The 21250-nt window shown below is 35.3% G+C and overlaps 3 protein-coding genes and 4 non-coding genes across 11 annotated transcripts; 3 read left to right on the forward strand and 4 right to left on the reverse strand.

Moving 5' to 3' along the window:
* The first annotated feature begins 674 nt into the window (after window positions 1–674).
* olrn-1 (G_PROTEIN_RECEP_F1_2 domain-containing protein) lies at window positions 675–9715 on the forward strand. Of its 2 annotated transcripts, none has more exons than NM_001373597.3 (7): window positions 675–753; window positions 6211–6550; window positions 6608–7386; window positions 7443–7541; window positions 7601–7751; window positions 8258–8425; window positions 8950–9714. In NM_001373597.3, the coding sequence occupies exons 1-7, from the start codon at window positions 710–712 to the stop codon at window positions 9037–9039; spliced, it is 1671 nt and encodes a 556-aa protein (NP_001359691.1). In that variant the 5' UTR covers window positions 675–709; the 3' UTR covers window positions 9040–9714. The 2 variants fall into 2 exon arrangements, with proteins under 2 accessions (NP_001359691.1, NP_001024334.1); NM_001029163.8 differs by lacking the exon at window positions 675–753 and adding an exon at window positions 6019–6117 and having other exon boundaries at window positions 8950–9715.
* C02C6.14 (uncharacterized protein) lies at window positions 678–713 on the forward strand (the record flags this gene model as incomplete). The annotated part of the gene is made up of 1 exon (NM_001361829.1): window positions 678–713. The coding sequence occupies one exon, from the start codon at window positions 678–680 to the stop codon at window positions 711–713; it is 36 nt and encodes an 11-aa protein (NP_001348782.1).
* On the reverse strand, window positions 5303–5426 carry C02C6.4. The gene has a single exon (NR_072766.1). It is a non-coding gene; the product is annotated as an Unclassified non-coding RNA C02C6.4 (non-coding RNA).
* lron-3 (LRRCT domain-containing protein) lies at window positions 9657–20962 on the reverse strand (the record flags this gene model as incomplete). Of its 4 annotated transcripts, NM_001373598.2 has the most annotated exons (9): window positions 9657–10061; window positions 10671–10809; window positions 11153–11310; window positions 12503–12601; window positions 13434–13558; window positions 13733–13851; window positions 13900–14045; window positions 14893–15003; window positions 20879–20962. In NM_001373598.2, the coding sequence occupies 9 exons, from the start codon at window positions 20885–20887 to the stop codon at window positions 9876–9878; spliced, it is 1092 nt and encodes a 363-aa protein (NP_001359588.1). The 4 variants fall into 4 exon arrangements, with proteins under 4 accessions (NP_001359588.1, NP_001359701.1, NP_001123092.1 ...); NM_001373599.5 differs by lacking the exon at window positions 20879–20962 and having other exon boundaries at window positions 9727–10061; NM_001129620.4 differs by lacking the exons at window positions 10671–10809; window positions 11153–11310; window positions 12503–12601; ... (3 more) ...; window positions 14893–15003; window positions 20879–20962 and adding an exon at window positions 10151–10330 and having other exon boundaries at window positions 9751–10061.
* On the reverse strand, window positions 15410–15500 carry C02C6.13. The gene has a single exon (NR_102240.1). It is a non-coding gene; the product is annotated as a small nucleolar RNA C02C6.13 (small nucleolar RNA).
* C02C6.5 lies at window positions 16177–16307 on the reverse strand. Its single transcript, NR_072767.1, has one exon. It is a non-coding gene; the product is annotated as an Unclassified non-coding RNA C02C6.5 (non-coding RNA).
* C02C6.11 lies at window positions 16194–16307 on the forward strand. The gene has a single exon (NR_072768.1). It is a non-coding gene; the product is annotated as an Unclassified non-coding RNA C02C6.11 (non-coding RNA).
* Window positions 20963–21250: the final 288 nt, after the last annotated feature.

The following is a 21250-nucleotide window of genomic DNA, read 5'->3' on the forward strand; positions in this document are numbered from 1 at the left end:
TCTGAACTTTCTCAAACATTTTGCATTCATAGAAAATTTTAAAGGGTGGTCCATAATTATGGGCCACCCTGTGAGTTTACTACGAGTTCGCATTAATTTTCTGGATTGTTTTTACACCAACATTTTTTAATACCGCCTTTAAATCCTTCATAACGTCACCTTGATTCTCAATGACACTGGTAATCGTAGGTAGGAAGTCGTTTTAGCTATTCAATGAAAAGCTTGTTTTTACCCTCGGGGTCTGCGTTGGAAATGAAAAAAAAACCACAATAGAACTCGGCGGCAATTTTGATTTTGTTTGGAAAGAAGGTCAAATGAATGTTTACAAGTTGATGTCATAGCCTCTTCATTCTCTTTTCATTTCTTTTTCCTCTTTTTTTTCTTTTTTTCTTCTGCAATTTCTACGCCATTTTCCAATTTATTTCCAGTCTCTTCCTCTTTTCTTTTGTCTCATTCACCAGTTTTTCAATGGTACGATTAATTTCATTTGTCTTATTAGATTTCCTCATCAATTGGCACGCGACATTGTTGCATGATCTTTGACATTCCTCACATGAGCGTACTGTTATGTCACTTTTATTTTTTCTTTCTTTATTCCAGGTGTTGCCAGAAAGTTTTCAGTCTTTGATACCGTTTTATCAGTTCACCTGATGTTATTTTTCTTTTACTTTCAGACAATGACGGCGGCGAGCAGAACCAGATTCTCGGAATGAACATTGTCTCCTTCACTTCCCATCTCTGTGCATCTACCAAGTGGGTTTCAAAGTTTATTTTTTCTCGGTTTGCAGAAAATTCGAAACCTGGCACGTTTTTTCTTGGCATGACCAGTTCTTCGATGACTAGACCCCCCCCCCCTGACCAACTTTAAAGAAGGTTTCAGTCACCTGAACAAAATGACTGCAATCACATTTATTTATTTCCTCATTTCCTAAACACAAGTGATATCAAAATGTAGCACCGGGCAATATTAAATTTATCAAAGTCCCATGAGATCACACTCTGTAACCTTCTTATTTCACATGCTTCACTGAAAAATAACAACTTTATAATGAGAAGCATGGCGGCGAGTTCTTTTTTCTTCTGTGATCTGTCATTAAATATACACACTTTTTTCTCTGATATTCATTACTATATTCTCATAGATCTATTTCTTTTGGTGTTAGTCACAGACAGACAAAACACAACGTCATAAATTTTAAGAAAGAGAGATTTTAATCTCCCTAAGTTACTGCTCTTCCCTTCCCACTGGAAACCGTCGTCTAACATACTTTTGATAAATTAAGCTTTAAACATTGAATCTGGAATCTTGAAATAAAACAACCTTCGCTTAACAAAAAAAACACCCAAAAATATGTTTTGTGCAATAATTTTTCGATGAATGGTATGAAAATATACAAAGTTCTGAAATCAAAACAGAAAAAAAATTTTGCGCTTGTTTTTCAAATATTTACTGATATCAAAAGAACATTACTATTGTTTTACTGAAAATTTGAATTTAAACCGTTAATTTTAGAATGATTTTTTTAAATTAAAATTCAAGATAGCTCAAGTATTATAGGATGTTACTGTTTGTGAGAAATATGCTCAACTTTAACGGCACTATCATTTATTATTTTTTTCACATTTGGAAGTAGTTTTAATAATTCTATTCCAACATTACATACTCTTTGCTTCGAAAGTTCTGTATTTGAAATTTCTTTATCTGGTCCTTTGTTTTAATTTAAAGATGGATTAGCGCCAGTAGGGACAATGTTCAAAACTCTTCCGATGGCTCTAAAATGACCTAATATCATAATGAAACTTTTCAACAAAAAAAATTTGAAAATTTTTTATTTACAGTCAAAAAGTGATTACTCAGTTTTTGCCACTCATAATTTTGAAAGTCGATAAAAAAATTTTTCCTACATTTTTTTTATGTAGAAAAAGATTTTGTTTTAATTATTTGTGTTGAAACATTGTGGGGGTCGGAACATGCATAATAATATGTAGTTATTTGAACAATTGATTTTTGGAGAATATCATTTTGGAATTCTTGTAAATGTAACCTATTACAAATTTTGATGATAATATTGTCATTCTCAAAAGATCGAAAATTTATATTAGTTTTCGAAGAAATCTTATTGCCTAGTCTTATCAACTTGTGTTTTGTGAAGCTTTGTGAATATAACCTGAGGTCAAAAACTTTCTAATTGTGCTGCTTCTGACTCAACATGTCTCGAGTTTGTTTTCAAACTTCTAGAAATGTCTTCATCCTTTGATTCTTTTAACCCTTTCTTATCACACATCATGATTTTTCTGACAAGTTGTGTTTTAACCCGCACAAGCATGGCCTCACTCTGCGACGATGATCCCAACTTTATTTCAACGCTGATGTATTACATTTCCATCATCAACCGCACACACTCACACACACACATACACAAATGCTTAATCTGGCACGGAAATTGGCGGCGGAATATATCAGAGAAATTGTGTTCTTCCGGTAAATCTCAATGCAAAGCTGCCTGACATCACCTGCTCTGTCATTTTCCAAATGCGTGACGCGTCGTGGTGTTAAATTGAAAATGTAGCTAGCAAGATTTAGATTTTCTCTGACTCTCGACTCACTTATCCCAATACCTTATTTGTCTATTTCCACCCTCACATTTGCAGCTGCTATGTCAACGCGTAAGAGTTTTCTTGCCATTCCTTTCCTTAAATGTTTCATAGCTCTCAAAGTTTTGGCACAGGTGATGTGATGCCATCTAAATTTCAAAGCTGTTTATTTAGTTCATTTCACTTTTCTCTCGAAGCCAGTATTAATCCTTTTGAACGCTAAAACCTATAATTTTAGATATACTTCTACTAGAAAGACAACGTCATGTTGCCTATCACGTAATCTTCTAATAACAGATTGCTGAAAATATTCTTTTCATTCAGTCGCTGGAAAAAAAAGAAAAAAAAACCGGGAAAAAATCCACATTCCATATCCATTGTGCTCCTTTATCAGCTGAACATGTTCCTCCCAATGACGTCGAAAGATGGGAAAGGAAACGCATTGTAAATATAAAACGGTTCAAATCCTCATCTCCGAAACCGCTCTCACCAAACAATTATGTGCTCTGTGCTCCTTTCGGCACTTTTTTTTCATTCATCATAAAGGATTGAACCACCATATTGTGCTCCCATTGAAATAAAATCCTCCACCTTATATATTTAGTTACTTTTGGTCATTTAATTTTTTTTTTTGGAATGGGCTGTGTGGAGTGATCGTTACATCAAAGTTATGATGTCTGGTTTGCAATTTTGTCCCTCATTTTTGATACACAGTCAAAAAATCCAGTGAAAAACCACCAAGTTCAAATTTCCTTTACTTGTTGTACTTGTTTTACGCTTTTCTTTTGACGTCAAATCACAAATCCTTTATTGGCTCAAAACACATACCGATGGACGCTCCAGTACAGTACAAACCGTCACATTTTCACCCGATCCTCACCGTCATCATCCACAGTTTCTTTTCATCTCGTAGAATGTTTGCAAAAAGCAAATAAACATTCTATAAGTTACTCGTGGATCAGATGCGACGCGATTTTTTTTTCTTCTTCGTATTTCTTATTCCCCCCCCCCCCCCATTCACTATTCTACTTCTTCTCTACTCTTCTGTAGTCAATATTTGAATAGGAATTTGAAATGTTTGTCGAAAGAAACTGTAATGATGATAATAAATAACCCATGGACACTAACACTAACGCTACTACGAGACGCTTTCAGAGCTGTTTGTAGTCGATGCGAATATTAAGTGACGTGGTGTTGTTATTTTTGCTGTCTGTCATTTTTTTAATCCACAGATGTTGATATTGATATTAAAAAAAGCTTCTTGTTTTTGTTGCGCACTATTTGTAAATAGACTAACGTAAAATTCGTATACATCATTGAATAGTTTCTAAATGAAACTTCTAGAATCCTTCATCTCTTTGTTTCCTTGTCTGTGTAATGTCACGAGTCGCTAAAAAATTCGTTCGATCTAACCGATTTGATATTTGCATTAAAGATTTGCTTCTCCTCTCTCTGATCTTTTATGTTCTCTTAACGCTCATTGCCAAACAGATTGATACATTTTGGTTCGATTGTCGAACTTTGTCACCTCGTAAAAAAAAAGTAAAAAAGCAATTATTTTTGTGCAGTAAATGCAAAAATGCAAGCAATTCTCATTTCCTTTCGCTCCTCGAAAACTCACACATTATTTGATAAGAAGGTGAGAGAATTTTTGGAATAAAACTGATAAGATCTGACAATTCGACTCACATCATTTAAATAGTAAAAAAAGTTGCGAAAATATTTTGGTTTGATTCAAAAAAAAGTGTGGTCACAGTAGATACATATATGCATACGTAATCAGCGAATCTTTAATGAACGAATGGTTGAGTAACATTGTCCTGTTCACTGATTCTAATGACATGCAAGGCAAATAATGATACCTTTTGTGGGAATGACGTTTGCCACTGCCTACCTATACCATTTAAATTCTTAGTGCTCAACAAACTGCCGAGAATTGAAAAAATTAATGCCAATTCAGTTAAAAACGGATTACTGAAATATCCTAGTAATCTAATTCAGTAACATATGGAAATGACGCCAGCACCTTTTTCACCAAAATGTCATGTTCATATTGTGGAACGTCATTAATCCATACTATGCATTTTAATCCGCCTTCTTTATTATTTTCCTGTTTTTCCAATTTTTTTTTGTCTCAGCTCAAATTTGACTCGAATTTGAGATTATGACTTGGATTGGATCAACACGTGATTTCTTGATTTTCTAGTTTTTCAGTCTGACATTAGGCAGTCGGAAGTCGACATTTTGAGTCATTGTTGGTTTCTGATAATTCAATGACTCGATTAGGAAAAATGTATTATCAAGGAATTAGGAAGGACGTTTTAATTGTAGTCCTTTTTTTTTAGTTTTTTGATTTTTTTCATTGTCTACTTCTTTGTCGTTAGAAGCAAACGAAATTTTCAAGAAGAGCTACATAGTATTCATATTTTATTTTTATACCTTGCCACTCTGCAATCTTCATTGTCATCTTTGTGATGTCATCTTGATCACATCTATAGTCTGATTTGAAAATCTGTCCGATACAAAAAACCATTAAAAATTCAAAATCTATAAAATGCGGTTTTCACCCGTTTCCACCCACACCAGTAGGGCTTAACATCGGATCACCGATAAAAGTGTATACAACTCAATGATCTCGAACAAAAATCGGCCTCCGTCCGGCAAATCAACTCCCCGATTAATAAATCTATAAAATATTGCTCTCGCTCTCTTCTCTCCACCCTTTTCCAACCGAGTATGGTTTCCATCTCTTTAAAGTGGGCGGGTACCCATCGTTTACCTGGGTGCATTGGCTCTGTACGGGGCGGGCGGGCAAAAAGAACAGAAACGGATCGAAAGATCACCATGCATACGCACTTGAAGATATGAACGCCATCTGGTCACTCTGCAACATGGGCACCGCTCTGAGGGCACCTGTCTCCCCAATAGATTCGCCATTACTGACTGCCGCCGTCAGTTTCGGTTCGGTTCTTTCCTTCCTTCATCGTCGTCTTCAAAGACCATTCTACAACGGCAATCGCAAGGATTGTTAATCCTAATTCCAATTAATTGGGCGGTGCCGAATGACTTATGAAGCGTGAAATCTTATCATATTTTTGTTGAAGGTTTTGTACAAGAATGGTAGAGAGAGGGAGAAAAGATCTTAAGAATAAACCAACACCTTCTATCACGTTAGTTCTCAGTCATCACTCTCCCTCCATCGGTTTTACTAATTCGATTAGAAACTGAATTCCCGATTTTTTTTTATCTCTCTCCCTCTCTCTATCCCCCTCTCATTCCGACTTTTGGTTTTTCTAACTTGAATAATTTTATACATTCTCTTTTCTCCCCACCTCTTCCACATCATCCTATATCTTATCCGTTTCCTCTCACTCTTTTTTTTTCCCATCATATATCTTCGTGATATCAGTCGAGACGTATGAATTTAAGATCCCCACACAACAACTCAAGAACTGAAAGTGCCTTATTTGAAAAACGGAGAATTATGACTAGATGTTCAGCGCCAAGAGAAATTAGTGTCAGGTTAGAGTTTGGAAAATAAATAACAGTTGAATTAGTAATTTTCAAAATTGTTAAATTTTTTTCCTAATCGTTTTCAAATTTTTTTATTTTCAGTGAAGAAACAACAGAGAAAAGCGGAAGAAAAAGCCCAAAATCCCCGATCGAGTGCAGAAAACTGTCCAAAGCGCCTCCGCTGTGCTGTAAAAATGGCGAGGAGTGCAAGGTGGCTGGAAATTGCGTCTGTAAACCACCCAAGCCGACTGGTCCAAACGATGAGAAACCGACTAGCTCCCGAGAAACCTACGATGTTTTCCTTGGTGGATCATGTGGGACAACGGTTTGGAGACGGCAATCTGTGATTCCTTTTCTCAAAAAGAGAGGAATCACTTATTACGATCCGCAGAGAAGTTTTTGGAGTGAAAACATGATTTATGAAGAGTCCATCGCTAAAGAGGTATTATAGGCTTTATAGATATTTATTTTTTCATTTCATTATACAAATATTTTTCAGAGCTCATCGCTGTTCTTATTCGTCATTGATCCAGCCACGGTGAACGCTACAAGCTTCTTAGAGATTGCCTACTTTGCCGCTCGAAAATCCCCCAAACTCGTGGTCGTCTTTCTTGGAAAGACAGAGTGGGCAGAGAAAGCACATCCCGACGACTTGCCAGATAGAAATCGGACATGCCAATTGCTGGATAGAATTCTGGAATGCCATCAAGTACCCATGCTTCATACGATTCCCGATGCTTTGGAATTCATTGAGGAGGAGATGCTGGGACGACAAAGTTTAACGGAAGCTATGAGATCTAAGAACAACCGACTACCATACCTCCAGATCAGGGCAAGGAGAGTTGTACGGAACGTAAAAAGTTTAGCTGCTCAAACCATCAAAGTTTGCAAAAACTACGCCACAAAAACTGTTGTAACAGGGCTCATCGATTTAACCGTACTACTGTCAATCTCGTTTGCCTTCCCAGCACTGCCCCTATTCTACATCCTAGTACCTCTTCTCATGTTGAATATCGTCTTTTTTGGAGTGATATACAAAGTCCAAGAGCTTCGAAAAAGGTATCCAAGAATGATCGCCGACTCATCTGCAGTTATGTACCACGCGACAGCAGCGATTCCATCCCCAAGAGTGACCCTTAAAGCAACAAATGTCAATGGAACCATTAGTTCGAAAACGTTGGTTCGGCGGAGGTCGAAGCAAAATTTCGAGAAGTTCTTCCCGGACGACAGTGGTGCATCAAGCTTCATTGTGCCAAGCTCCTTTCTTCCAAAACAACAGTTAGTTTGAAAACATAGCAAATATCAAGTTATAATAAATATTAAAATTATTATAGTGAAACCAAAGTTAACATTGACTGCTCCGTTGTTGAGTTGTGCTCAAGCTCTCCGGATGATAACAGTTGGGTCCAAGAACTAGCAGCACCTACTTTAGAGTAAGTTATTATTTATTTATTGATTCATATCATTAAACTAGTAATAAATAATATTTCAGCGGGAAGGGTACTCCTTATTCCTACGTCTTAGCTACTCCAAATTTTCAACTGGACAATCGCATGAATTGCCTGCGAACCTGGTTCCATCACCATAAGAAGTTCTTCTACTACATTCCGTCAACAACAACCTTCCTCTCAGGAATGGTCGAGGTAAGCATTGTTGTTGCTGAGCACCTCATCTTTTTAATGCGTTTCGACAAAAAAGCCCTCACAAGACATAATACGTGTGCAATGCTTTCTCGTGTGTATATGCCAATAAAACAAAGCGAACCGTTATCGTTAAATGGTCGATTGTCATAAAATGGCCTAAATATGTATTTCTGACGTAATTTCGAGGTGATTGTTAAAAGATCAAAAGCGTCGACAATAATCGAGTGTCAGCTGTTCGGTTTCTTCCGATTTTGTTTCCATATTCTATTATCGCTTTCCAAAAAGAAAAAGGAAATTGACAGCAAGTGGCATTTTTGCAACGCCATTCGCATCAACTGACCAACAATGAAAACACATAAAATCTTATACAATTTTAACTTGTTCTTAAATCTTTAGAACCAGATTCTGATGTCATTCATTTATCACACCCATCACACATTTTTCATTCATTGAGAAAAAATAAAACTAATTAAAAATACATTGAATTATGTGTTTTTCCATTTCAGATCGCATACATTCTTGGCCACACAAACTGGGAAGGCACTGTCTGCGTGCCGGCAACATCTCAAATTTTGGAGGGTCCTGACGATATGACAGCTGATGAAAAAGACCATGCCAGAGCCGCCAGACGGCGTCGCAACGATTGTTATCAAATCGCTTTTTGTTATCTCAAGGTATAATTTTTGAATTCCATAATGTTGATGATGATGATGATGTGGTTGAAAATTCCAATTTCCGAGTGGCCGTTGATATTGACTATGATAAAAGCGATAATCTTCCTATTCAAAATAGCTACATCTATTTAAAGACTCTTCTGGTTAGCTAGTATGACGTGTCTCTTCACATGCGTTGAATATTTGAGTCGACGAGCTTTGCGTCTTAGGCTTGGGACGAGACAAGCAGCCGCAAAATTTGATCCAGCGGGAAGGGAGAAATTTGTTTTAAGATCAGGTTTCAAAACATAAAGACGGCGAGCCCATATTGGTGGCGATCCTATATATTTTTCTTTTGACAAAACAAGACTCATGACATCATAGGCGGACGTGTGTGGCGTGTTGAGAGTCTGAGTGAGGAGGAAAAGCGCGAGACCAACCTGAGAGAAGAAGCTTTTCAAAAAAGCGCAAAGGGGGTGCAAAACTACAATTTTGCACGCTGAAAAATAAATTAAATTACAAATAAAAAAATAATTGTTTTCCAGGATATGGCGAAACGTCGTCAATGCCGTGTATTCACTGATATCGGAGTTGCTGTCAAAGCCCTTGTCGACCCAGCGATTCGAGGTGTCTAAACCGCCTCCTTCACACACACATCTGCATTTACTTTAGACCATCTACCCACATTTCTCATTCACTCATCTGATCGTCAAAATTTCACTTAAAGTTCAATACAATCAGTTAGACGCGAATACTTTCTCAGTGTTCGGCATTTGCTGAAAAACGCTGATACTCAAAAACGGTTCATCCTGTCTCTCTTCCTCTCAACGACTACTATATCATTGTATTTTAAGAAAAGAGTTTTATTTTCTATACATGTAATATTTATATATTTTTTGTATTTTTTCCCCTTGCATTAGTGTTATGCAAAATGTATTATCACAGTTTAGACAAAGTTAAATTTTATTATTTTTTTTTTAATATTTTCAATATTTTTTTGGTATAACATCTCAGTTTCGAAACTCAATCCAAGCAATAATTTGTTATTTTTTCAAATAGACGATTTAACCTCTTAATATGACGTTTCGAGTATCCCAATTTTCTGTGTTACACGATTTTTTTTCATTATTTTTCAAATTCCCACCCCTCCTACATTTCTTTTTCCCAATGATAGGGAACATCTCTCACTGGTACGTACACTTCATTTTTTATCTGTATTTTTGCTCCAAAGACAAACCCCCTTCTTCGTCCTCAAGCTTTATTAATTTCCATGTATTTTGCAACGGCATAAGATATATGAAAATATTTTTTTTTCAATGACAAAAATCTTATTTGTTTATTCTTTTTGATACAATAGACGAGGAAGCAAAAAAAAATTATGATTTGGCATTAAAATAAGCAAGAGGAAAAGAGAAAGACCGGTCAGTAGCACTGAAACACGAGAAAGGAAAAAAAAATAGGACAGGTGGATTTAGAACATCATTTTTGAGACAATAAAAGCAATAATCATAGAATAAAAATTGAATTTAAAAGAGCTCATACTGGTGAATAGCGGCTCGTCGCAAGTAAGCTTGTTCAGGGGCACCTCTGCAATCCGGGCTCCAACATACATCTTCGGACTTGCTCTGTCGCACACCAAACTGTTCTTCTCTCGCACCTGTAAACAATTGAATCACTATTGTTAAGAAGAGAACAATATTGTATAGTTTATCATTTAATGCTATGCAAATATGGTCTGATTGATACCTGAAGACCATACTTGGAAGGAATCATTCCACACATTGTCTTGCTTTTTAATGATTCTTTACAGACAATTTAAGTGTCATTGATAAGCATGCGTCTAAATTTTGATCTATGTACATACAAAGCTTAATTCCAAAAAAAGAAAAAATAGGTTGGAAACTAGAGGATCAAAAGAACCGTACCAAATTCGCCCACGCGACAGCGACAAATACAAGTTGATTGGATTCTATGTACTTCCACTTTCATTTGCGTGGGCAAAAAATGTGTGTCTGTCACATGCTGGGACAACGGGGTTTAGTGAGTTATGAAAAGTAAACATGTTCCGGTAACTTTGATCTACCACCTTTCACAGGCATCCTTGCCCGATGTGCCTGTTGTAGTGGTTGTCAATGAAAAATTAAGCCGAGCCAGCAGAACTGGGGGTATGCAAGTTCGGTCTAAACTCGCTTCGTTTCGATGGTCAGATCAGCGAGTTAAAAATGTGGCCGAGTCCATCACGGCCAACGCTACACCGTAGTCTTACCGATTTCGTAGATCGCAGCCATGTTATGAATTCCTTGGAGTTGCAGTCGCAGTAGAATTGGTTGCGCAGCAAGAATGTTTCAGGTTGAGCTTTATCCGCCAGAGCACGGAAATCTTTTGGAATCACGTAGAACTGGTTCCTGAAATGTTGAATGAAATTTGTTTTTTTTTCAAATCTGATTCGAAGAACAACATTCGATGCTTGTATATTTTTAGACTTAAAAATACCATAACTAACTTTGGAAATACATACAAGTTCAAGCTTCATTGTAAAAATAATAAATAACAGTAAAAAAAAACTTAAAAGTACCATTAATTTCTTTCTGAAAAAGCTGCAGTTTCCCTAAACCCAACTCCCAAACCCAACTTCCAACAAGGGTACTAGAAATTGAATTCTTGTCTGTCCTTCATTTCAATTACCTAATGCAATTTACTAGAGTGCCATGCTCTTCCCCTTTCTTTTTTCCTACTTTCGCCACAAACCTGCTGAGATTGATGGTATTAACCTCTTTGATACACGTCTCGTTCACGATAAAATTTTTGAGGAAATTCTGACGGAGATCCAAAGTGTGAAGTGATGGGAACGGGCAAGCTATCTCGAATGGCACATTGTGAATAAAGTTATAGGATAAGTCCAGCACCTGAAAAATTGGAAATTTTGGGTTGGGTCTTGGTTTAATATCAGAAAAATATATCATTATTGAGCACCCCAAAATTGTATAGAAAACTGTACATATTTCAAATTCCCAGTTAAAGTTTTGGAAAATTTTAAAATTTTAAAACTTCAGGCATTTTCTTGAGTAGTTTCAAGCATTTCTACAGGTTAAAAATTAATAAAACTCCTAGAAAACCTGTCAAAATTTTGATAGGTAATAACTGATGTGTTGTTAATTCAGTAGAACATGATTTTTAGATACTGCCTCTTTTTACTCTAATACCATCTTTTAAATTTTCTCTAGATTGGCAACTCTAGTTATGTTACTCTAGATACTAGTTACTCTAGTTCTAGTTCTAGTATTTCTGAAATCTGACTACATCTAAGTTAACTAAGATTAGCGATTTTATCTAAGAACATTCCAGACATTATGTAACATTTAACCACCTGCCAGCTAATCAATAGTACCGTATGGTTCAACGTCATTCTCACCCTTTATAAAATGTTTTTTCTGGCTTGCGTAACCCAACTGTACCCAATCTTATCTTGAGCGGTTCCCATTAGCTAAAACGGTTGCATCGTTACCAACAGGTTCATCTGATCTTGAGAGCAATCTGCTGTCTGGCTGTCTACCGTTCTCCCCCCCCCCCCCCCCCACGTGCTCATAAAAGTGATGTCATTTTTTCATATTCTAGCACATGGGTTGCATTGACTTTTTTTGCAATCATAAGACCCTGCAGGGTTTTTTGGACTTAGAATTGAGAATGGAGTTATAATCCGAGGAAAATACCAGAAGGTTTTGCTGCTTTTCCCTCACTTCCGATTTGATAACACGCTACCTTCAAGTCTTGCTTGATCGGATGATCGGAAAGGGCAACATTCCTGGTTTTTCGAGAATGAATTTCCAAATGAGGGACTGATACTAATCTTTGATTTACCCAGCAATGCTACCCAGCAACATCATGTACAAATCATAAATAATGGGACCCAGTTTCGACAATACACCCCCGCGCTTTGTAGAACAAATCGGATCAAGAGGGTTTTGATCAAACCACAAATAATCGCCGCTCATATGAATGAAATGACGAATTTTTTCGGCAAAAAAATAAAATATGTTCCAATTGTTGTCGAAACTAAATTTCAACTTGAAAACTAGCAAAAATAACAAGGGACTCTACCTGGAGATATTCGAGTTTTGCTTGACGGAACATTTCGAGCATCAGCTCAAATTGCTGGGTACGGTTGATTGTAACCGTGAAAGCTCGGCGCATGTAGAGCTGAAAATTTAACTTTGAATTTTGATTGGCTTTGCCGATATTTAAGTCTCATTATATTTTTATTTCAATATTCTCACAGTAATTTTCCTTTTTTTTTTAAATTAGTACAAGTGCAAGATTTGAAACAGCTTGAACATGAAAAATGTACACTGCAAAATACTTTTTTGTATTATATGTAAAGCATTTAAAATAGGTATTTGAAACGTTCAATTGAAAACTTAAAGAAGGAGTAGCGCCAGCGGGGAAAGTGTTAAAAAACAACCCCTATGGTGTCAAAATGACCGAATTTTATAATAAAACGTTTCAAAAAATTTTTGTAAAATGTTTATGTACCGTCAAAAAGTGACAATCACTCAGTTTTTGCCACTCATAATTTTGGAAGAGGAGCAACAAAAAAATTTTCTACAGTTTTTATACTCTAATTTTGTTTTAATTATTTGTGTTAAAACATTGTATGGGTCGAAACATTGCTTCGAATTTCCTCAAAAGCTCACATTTTTCAAAATGATGGTAATTTGCCAAAACTTTGGCCGGAAATGATGAAAAATCAAATAATCTTTTTGAGTGTTTTATTATGATATTTGGCCGTTTTTGAATATATTTAAGTGTGCATTTAAAATAGGTATCCCCACTGGCGCTACTCTACTTTTAAATTGGCTCTCAATCAATTGGAGGAGTTAAAAATTATTTTTATTTCGAAAAATCTAGAGCTTTCTGCAAAGTTTGATAGTTAAACTACTAATATCCGAAAAGAGCGTTTAAAATATTGATTAAAACAATTTTTATATGATTGTATTTCAATTTTTCGAAAAGTTCTTTCAAAAAAATATACCTGCGTCAAATGTGGAGTATGTTTGAGAAAATCGACATCTCTAGGTCGGAATACAATTTCATTATTGGAAATGTCCAAAACTTGCAAATTCGGCATATTTCGGAGTGCATTGCTATTCAGGTTCACTGAAAATTGGCTCCATTTTTCAAAACTTTTACTATTTCATTGCAAATCGTTAATGAATTTCGAAATCTAGTAAACAACTATTATCCTTCGGCTTCCTTGGTTTTAAGGAAGTAATTAATGGTCTCTCAAGAAGCAGTAGGACCTCTTGTTTTGCCCGAACGGCATCCGCTTACCAATGTAATTAGCCGAGAGGTTCAGCTTGATAAGACTAGTCTGCGAGTCGGCTCCAAACAATGGGGTGGATGTTAGATCTTGGAAATTGTTTCCGTGGAATGTCACACTTTTGATATATCTGAAATGTTTGAAAAATTATTGACAGATGGGCGAAATGAGAACTCACTTGTAATTAGTGGCAATGTCCAAAAAGACGTTTGCATCGACAAACTGAGCATTAATGCAGGAGTACTCGCCGGCGGACGGATCACATTGGCACGCTGCGTAGTCGGCTAATTTTCCAGCGCAAATTAGTTTATTCTCGATGGCATCCTGTTATTAGGAAAGGTTGTTTTTAAAGATAAATAGTGAATGAGCATTTTTGGCAAATTTTGATTCCTCTATGGCGGAGGTATCCAGAATGGTGAAAAAAATGAGCTTGAAGATTTTTAAAAGTTGAATTGCAGCGCAAAATTATGTAATTCGGGTGTTTGAGATTGCGTTTTTAATGTGGAGTAGCGCCAGTGGAGGAAGTGTTTAAAACTACTCCTATGATGCCAAAATGATCAAATATTATAATAAAATTAAAAAAAAAACTTTTTGAAATTTTTTTAGAAGTGACCATTACTCAGTTTTAGCCACTCATTTTTTGGAGGTCGACCAAAAAAAAATGTTTTTATTACATTTTTTATACATACTTTGATTTTATTTTAATTAGTCATATTGAAACATTGTAGGGGTCGGAACATTCGAAATTGCTTTGGATTTTCTCAAAAACTAACGAAAAATGAAGAAAAATTCAAACTCAGCCACTTTCAGCCTATTTTCAAAATTTTCCAGCTGAAATCTTTCAATTTATACTTTAAAAAAAAGTTAAAAAATCAGTTTCAATTTATGATTCAAATTTGAATTAAATAATACATTCATGGAACAGATTAATAAAACGGATTTTAGCCGGTAACAATGTTTTATATTTTCAGTTCTTGGATTTCAACGGGCATCACATTTTCAGATACAAATTGCGTCTACATAGGCACAATAAGTGTTTTAGTTGTTCCAGGCAACAAAACAATTTTTTAATGTAAGGTCCTTTCAGGGTTTTGAATAGTTTTACAAATTTCAAAAAATTTTAAAAGTGTATAAGTCATAGCAAAATTTCACAATTCCAAAATCAACTCACATCACTGTATTGATATTCTTGTCGGTTTCCAGCCTGAACCACCCACACTGTTGAACTGATCAACAGGTAGGTGATGGAGATCAGCCCACTTCGTCGAGGAATATTGTAACTCTGCAAATTGTATGTAGGCGAGTAGGGGGAGAAAGCTGTCAGGAGAACAAAAAGAAAACAAAAACGGGATGAAAACCGAATGGCTCGAGTCAATATTTATTAGGCGGCAGCAGGGGGGGAAATACCCAAGGGAGATGAATAGTGGTGCGATGGAAACCGCCGGGGAAGAGGAAGAAGGAGCAGCGTAGTAGCTCAATCTAATCCCAATAAGAGAACATGAATTTGATTGTTCCGTTGTGGCATGAGGAAGATTTTAGTATTTTCGGTTAAATTGAAATTGAAATTATTGTTTTGCAAAATTTGATTTTAAAATACGGTTAGAGATTATACATTATATCTACAGGAAGTGTTATAATTTTAAGGCCAAATTCATAGCTGAACAAGTTTACAGGCTAAAATTGAGACTTGATTGTGAGCCGCCGTGTGCACAGTAGGGCTGGCATAATTGGGGTTCGGTCGTCCGGTTTTGACCGGACCGGACGCAAATGCATCTGGTCTCGGAATTTAGAAAATTTTCCGAAGGCAGTTTTTCACGGCGGCCGACAATTTTCGAGTTTGGCCACTCACTATACTTAATCACATAATTTGATAATGAGTGGCTGAACTCGGAAATTGTCGGCTGCTGTGAAAATCTACTTTCGGAAAATTTTCTAAATTATAAAACCGGACGCCAAATATGCTAGGCCTACTGTGCACACTCGATTTTGTGCTCGATTTTGTTTGGCGATTGGTTAATAGAAAATAAATGAGGAACTTTTTGCTCTCATGGTTTTCTCAGAGAATTTATTAGTCCTACTTTTTTTTAGACTAAAAGCGATTTTTTTTAAATCTGAAAACTGTTCGGAAAAACTTTACTTATATGTATTAAATAGCTAAATTAGTTAAATCCAATAAAAATATCTGGTGAAATGACAGTCGCAAAAAACTCAAAATTTATCTGTTCAGGTTGAAAGTTGCAAACTTTACAACTGAAGTTATGTCAATTTACGGTTAGAATCTGAATTAAATTATTAAGAAAATTCAAGCCGTACTATTTCTCAAAAACTAATGATAATTTTTGAAAAGCTGAACGGGACCCTAACATGTTTTGAAGGGTTGGGTGCAAAGACGGGTGTATGTTAGTGGTGTAGAAGTAGGGCGGGACCCATCCGAATTGTAGAGAAAAGGAAACGCAGAAGAAGAAAAGAGTGTGAGCATGTATGTGTGACGAGGTTCCCTCCCTCGCCACTCTCTCCACAACATAAACACCCGTTTTCAAAAGCTGCTCACTGACCTATAATAGCCTACTAAAGCAGTGAAAATGAGTAAGCGGGCGAAGAAAAAAAGGAAGAAGAAAAAGAAGAAGAAGAAAAAGGTAGCGGAGCCGAGTAGAGAGTAGCTAATGAAACGAGCAAATGGACTCTTGCGCTGACCCACTCAGATGCATTGGCGCTTGGATTTTCCAATTTGAAACAATGCTAATGGTAAGACAGAAAGTTTGAAAACTTTGAAGGAAAATAAATTCGAAAAAATGTTGACCATTCTAAAAATTAAATAAAATAGTCTATGCTGACGTTCAATGAAAAGCAAGCACGTTTTTGTTTCAGCCTTAAGCGTATCTAAAGAAACCAAATACTTAGGTACGTTTGTAGGTAAGAATCAGGTAAGTACATAGTTATATTAAAGTTGCAAAAATGGAACGCCAAAATTTTATTCAAGTTTTGGTTTTGTTAACTTTGAAGTAATATATATGTAAAAGAGTGGCGGCTGTGAAGTAGCGTCAGTGGAAAATTTATTCAAAACTACAATGTAAAAATGACCACATATCTTAGTTGAACTTTTTTGAAAAAATTAAAAAAAAGGAAGACCAAAAATTTTTTAACGATTTTATATTATTTTAGCCTTTTTCTCAAAAAGCATACATTTTTAGAAGTTGACAGTGAGCAAAGACTACATATTTTCAACAATCTGTATATTTTAATACATGACAATTGGTCATGAGGGTCTAATAAAAATAACTGTATTTAATCAAAATCTTAACATCCGCCTCTACACCTCAAATTTGAAAAAACAATGGGTATATTCTCATTTTTTAGGTTTTTTTCTGGTTAAAATTCAAGAATCAGCGCAGTTTTAGATGGAAATATAATACTTTTTTGTGCTAATAATCTTTTTTACAACTATATTTTCCACTAAATTCTCAAAAAGTCAATGGCATAAACAAGGTTCAACCTTTTCCGGAAGCCTAGCATTTCGAAAATAATTACTCCCACAACTAGTACTACTATTTTTCATACGTCTCTGAAAAGTCATGTTCTTCTCGACACATCTTTTGGAGAACCATAAATATTTAGAGAAAGGACACAAAATCAATTTTTTTGACAAGAAACGAGAAAAAAAGATAAAACAGTCGTCGAAAAGTGGGTAATACATAGGAGTAGTTGAGAAGTCTCCGAAAATGAGAAAACGACTACATTTGGAGAGAATGAGAAATAAAGAAGATGACAAGTCTGGTTAGTGATAGACTAAAAGATTAATGGAAAATTTTTTTAATAGGTTACCAGAAAAAAACATTTACAGGTCAACGGATAAACCTTGCAAATTGCAAAAAAAAATTGTTGAGATTTTTTTGAAAAATTTTCAGAATTATAATAAGAATATATTTCATGGCGTCTTTTTTTCAAAACAGTTTCTTATGTTTCTACTCGGGAAGTGCCAATTATTTGTATTTTATTTTTTAATGTAATTTAATACTTCAAAATCGTTTATCGCAAAAAACTTGTTTGGTATTATGAGACTCTTTTTTCAAAAAAAAAAAAACAGAGTTTCAAACTGCTGAGATTTTTAAAGATCATTTTTTCACATTTCGTAAATTAAAACATCAGTTATCTATTATTTTTGATTTCAACTATAAGAAACTGTCTTTCATAGAACTTACTCTTAATGTTATAAATCTACAAAACGCGGATCATCACAAAAACATACATTGACATTTAAGCAAATGCTCATTCATTTTCGCCTGCACTTAGTACATTTCCTGGCCAAAAAAGGACATAATTTGCAATTCTGGAAATCTCAAACAAGCTCTCTGTGCTAAATAGATCCCAAAACAATTGCATATTAATGAAGAAAAAGCGAAAAAGGAGAAGGAAAAAATGATGAATGATTTATGAGTTGTAACATGGCGCAAAATGACAAAAAACTTGCGAGCGGAGAGGGTGATGGCCGGCGACAGAAGCAAAAAGACACGAGCTTTTCTTCGGTTGTTGTCAGAAAAAAAAGTATGCTTGCAGCCAGCGAAACAAGAAACTTCAACTGAATGCTCGAATGATGAATGGCTAAGGTATTTAGTCTTTAACAGGCAGTAGAATCAGTTTGAAACCAGAAAGAATAGTTATAATAGAATAGCCTAACTTATTGAAAACTTATATTTGGAAAACATCGAATATCACAGAGTTGGGAAGAGAAGAAGTGGAAAATGGGAGAAGAGGGGGGAAATTCAATACGGACGGACCAACGGGAGCTGAATTCAAAATTCACGACGCGAAATGTATATCGGGAGGAAGAAGAGAGAGTAAAAGTGAGAAAAGATGGAGAGAAAGAAAGAAAATTTGGGACACAACAACGCTGTATCTATCTTTTCCGAGTGGACCCCCCACGTCTCTCAAGTCATCATAGTCGAGTCAATAATAGCCGGTGTGAATAGATGATGAAGGTTTCGACCCGGGATCATATGGTGGTGGATGACTGATTGAAATTTGTTGCATCGCTAGGTTTATGCATTTTTGATGATAGTTTGGGTACTCGTTTTAAATAGGTTAATTGGAAAGGGGTGCTGAAATGTTACGGTCCTAGTTCCCCCTCGAAAAAAACCTTTTATATTTCTGTACAAATCTCAATCTTAATCCACGCGTAAATGTTTACTATTGAAAGAGTGTCGTTATATTAGAAATGAAGATTCAATTTTTTTTAACTTATGAATTAAAAAAAAAAATTCAAAAACGTCTCTCTAGGAGTTTTTTCATTCTTGCTTTTATTAGAAATGGTGTAGTTAGCTAAAAATTGTCTGAAAACGCCAAATTTCATAATTAAACCTTTCGAAAACTTCTCAAAAAAAAAGTTAGTGCTTCTCAAAAACATAAATTAGTTAAAATTTGAAGTTTGACAGACTTGTCAACGTCGCAGCAGCTGGATCTAATTTTGAGTGTAATAATCATTTATCTTGCGTTTTCAACTCGATTTTGGTACATTTAAGGCTGATGGAGGATCAGATTTTGTAAAAAAAAAATTCTGATCTTCCATCGATCTTAAATGTACCTAAATCAAGTTGAAAATGCAAGTCTTGTACACCCAAAACTAGACGGTGACTTCAAAAAAGTTAGTCTTCAGCCACTGAGTCAGTGACAATTCAGTCATTTTCGAATTTTGACTAGTTTCAGGGAATTTTGTAAGTAAGAGACCATATCTTTCAGAAGTTTTCGATAAGTTTCATTAAGAAATTCGGTATTTGCAGACAATTTCGAGTTTAATAGAGCAATTTAAAAAGTTTGACTATACCCTACGTTTATTAAATGTGAAATAGAACGAAATGCAAAAAAAATTCTATGGTAGGAAAAAAACAAAAAAATTTCTCCACTAGAAAAACTGAATGTTTAAGAACAAAAAATATATATATATAAACCAGAACTCAATTGAAAATAAGTTCCATTGCAATTCGACAAAAATCAAAATATGAAGCTCAAAAATTCAAAAAACCACCAAGTTCTCGCAAATTGATTGCCCACAAAATATCGGTTTTATTCCGTTTTTTTTTCCGCAATGAAAATTCGAAGCGGCGTTGAGAAGAGCGGCAAATGAAGATAAATGATGAGAATAAGAATACTCGAGAAGACGGACCAAGTGAAAGGACGGGATGGAGAGCATGAAGGGGGAAGATTCTTGTCAGACATATTTCGGCAAAAGCCTCACGTTTTACTTGTCAGCTGGGAGAGAAACAGTGGGAATAAATGCAAGCGGCTTTTTGGGGCTGTTCTAAGGAGTTTCCGGCATTCAATGAATTGATGTGAATAATATTATCTAGGTTACTAAAGTGAATTTTGGAAATTTTTTTGGATTGGTTTTGCCTGTATCCCGAGCATTAAAGGTCGAGTAGCGCCAGTGGGGATTTGGTTTAAATACACTTATAATGAGCCAAAACAACTGAATATCATAATAAAACACTTTAAAAAATGTTAGTTCTTTTCATAATTTTTGATCAAAGTTCTGGCAAATTGCCAAAATTTTGAAGGAAATTCAAAGCAATGTCGTATGTTCCGACCCCTAAAATAATTCAATACAAATAATTACAACATAATTAAAATATAAAGAATGTAGAATTTTTTTTTTGGTCGACTTCCAAAATTATGAGTGGCTAAAACTGAGTAATTGCCACTTTTTGACCGTAAATAAAACACTTTCAAAATTTTTTTGAAAAGTTTTATGATATTCGGTCATTTTGAAACCATAGGAGTGATTTTTAACAAATTCCCCACTGGCGCTACACCACCTTTAAAAGGTACACTGTCACTTGTAGGAAGTATGACTTTAGCTGCTCCAAATACAAATCATTCTGCTCAGAAATTTGTGCCCACGGGGAAAATGCTTCACTTTTTTTTGCTTTATCATTTTGACTGCTTGGAAACGAATCGTACATCATTTTTTAGTTGTGCAACCTTCAAAAAACTCGCACCTTTTTTTGTAAAAACTGTTGGAAAAGCGAAGTAATTTAACAAATATTTCACAAACTACAAAAAAATTTGTAAACTACATAGAAATGGTAAAACAATTTTGAAATGGATTATGTCTCTGGAATTCATTCACAATCTATTTCCAAAATGTTTGACAACATTTCACCTACCTCAAACATTGCGCCGAGCTACGAAATCCCACCAAACACACCGCCTCCCAATCACTTTGAACGTTTTTGTTTTGAAGGTCTCCTAGAATCATTAGTATTCATTCAGTCAATGAAGCATAACATATTGAATATAGATGAAACAGAAAGAAGACAGTTGAGCGGGGCGAGTGGTTATGGCTCATTTAGGGTAATGAAGCGTAAGGATTGAATAAGAAATGAATTACGGAAAGGCATTGGTTAATTTTTAAACTTGATGGGAGGGGTGTGAAAAACTGTTTAGAATTGGGGAAGAACAGTAGGAAATGGACATTCAGGCAAGCTCTAAAAAAAGCAAAAAAAAAAATTAAAAATTTTATGCAATATTTGGAGAAA

Source organism: Caenorhabditis elegans, chromosome X, assembly GCF_000002985.6.
Source record: "Caenorhabditis elegans chromosome X".
Classification (NCBI taxonomy): domain Eukaryota; kingdom Metazoa; phylum Nematoda; class Chromadorea; order Rhabditida; family Rhabditidae; genus Caenorhabditis; species Caenorhabditis elegans.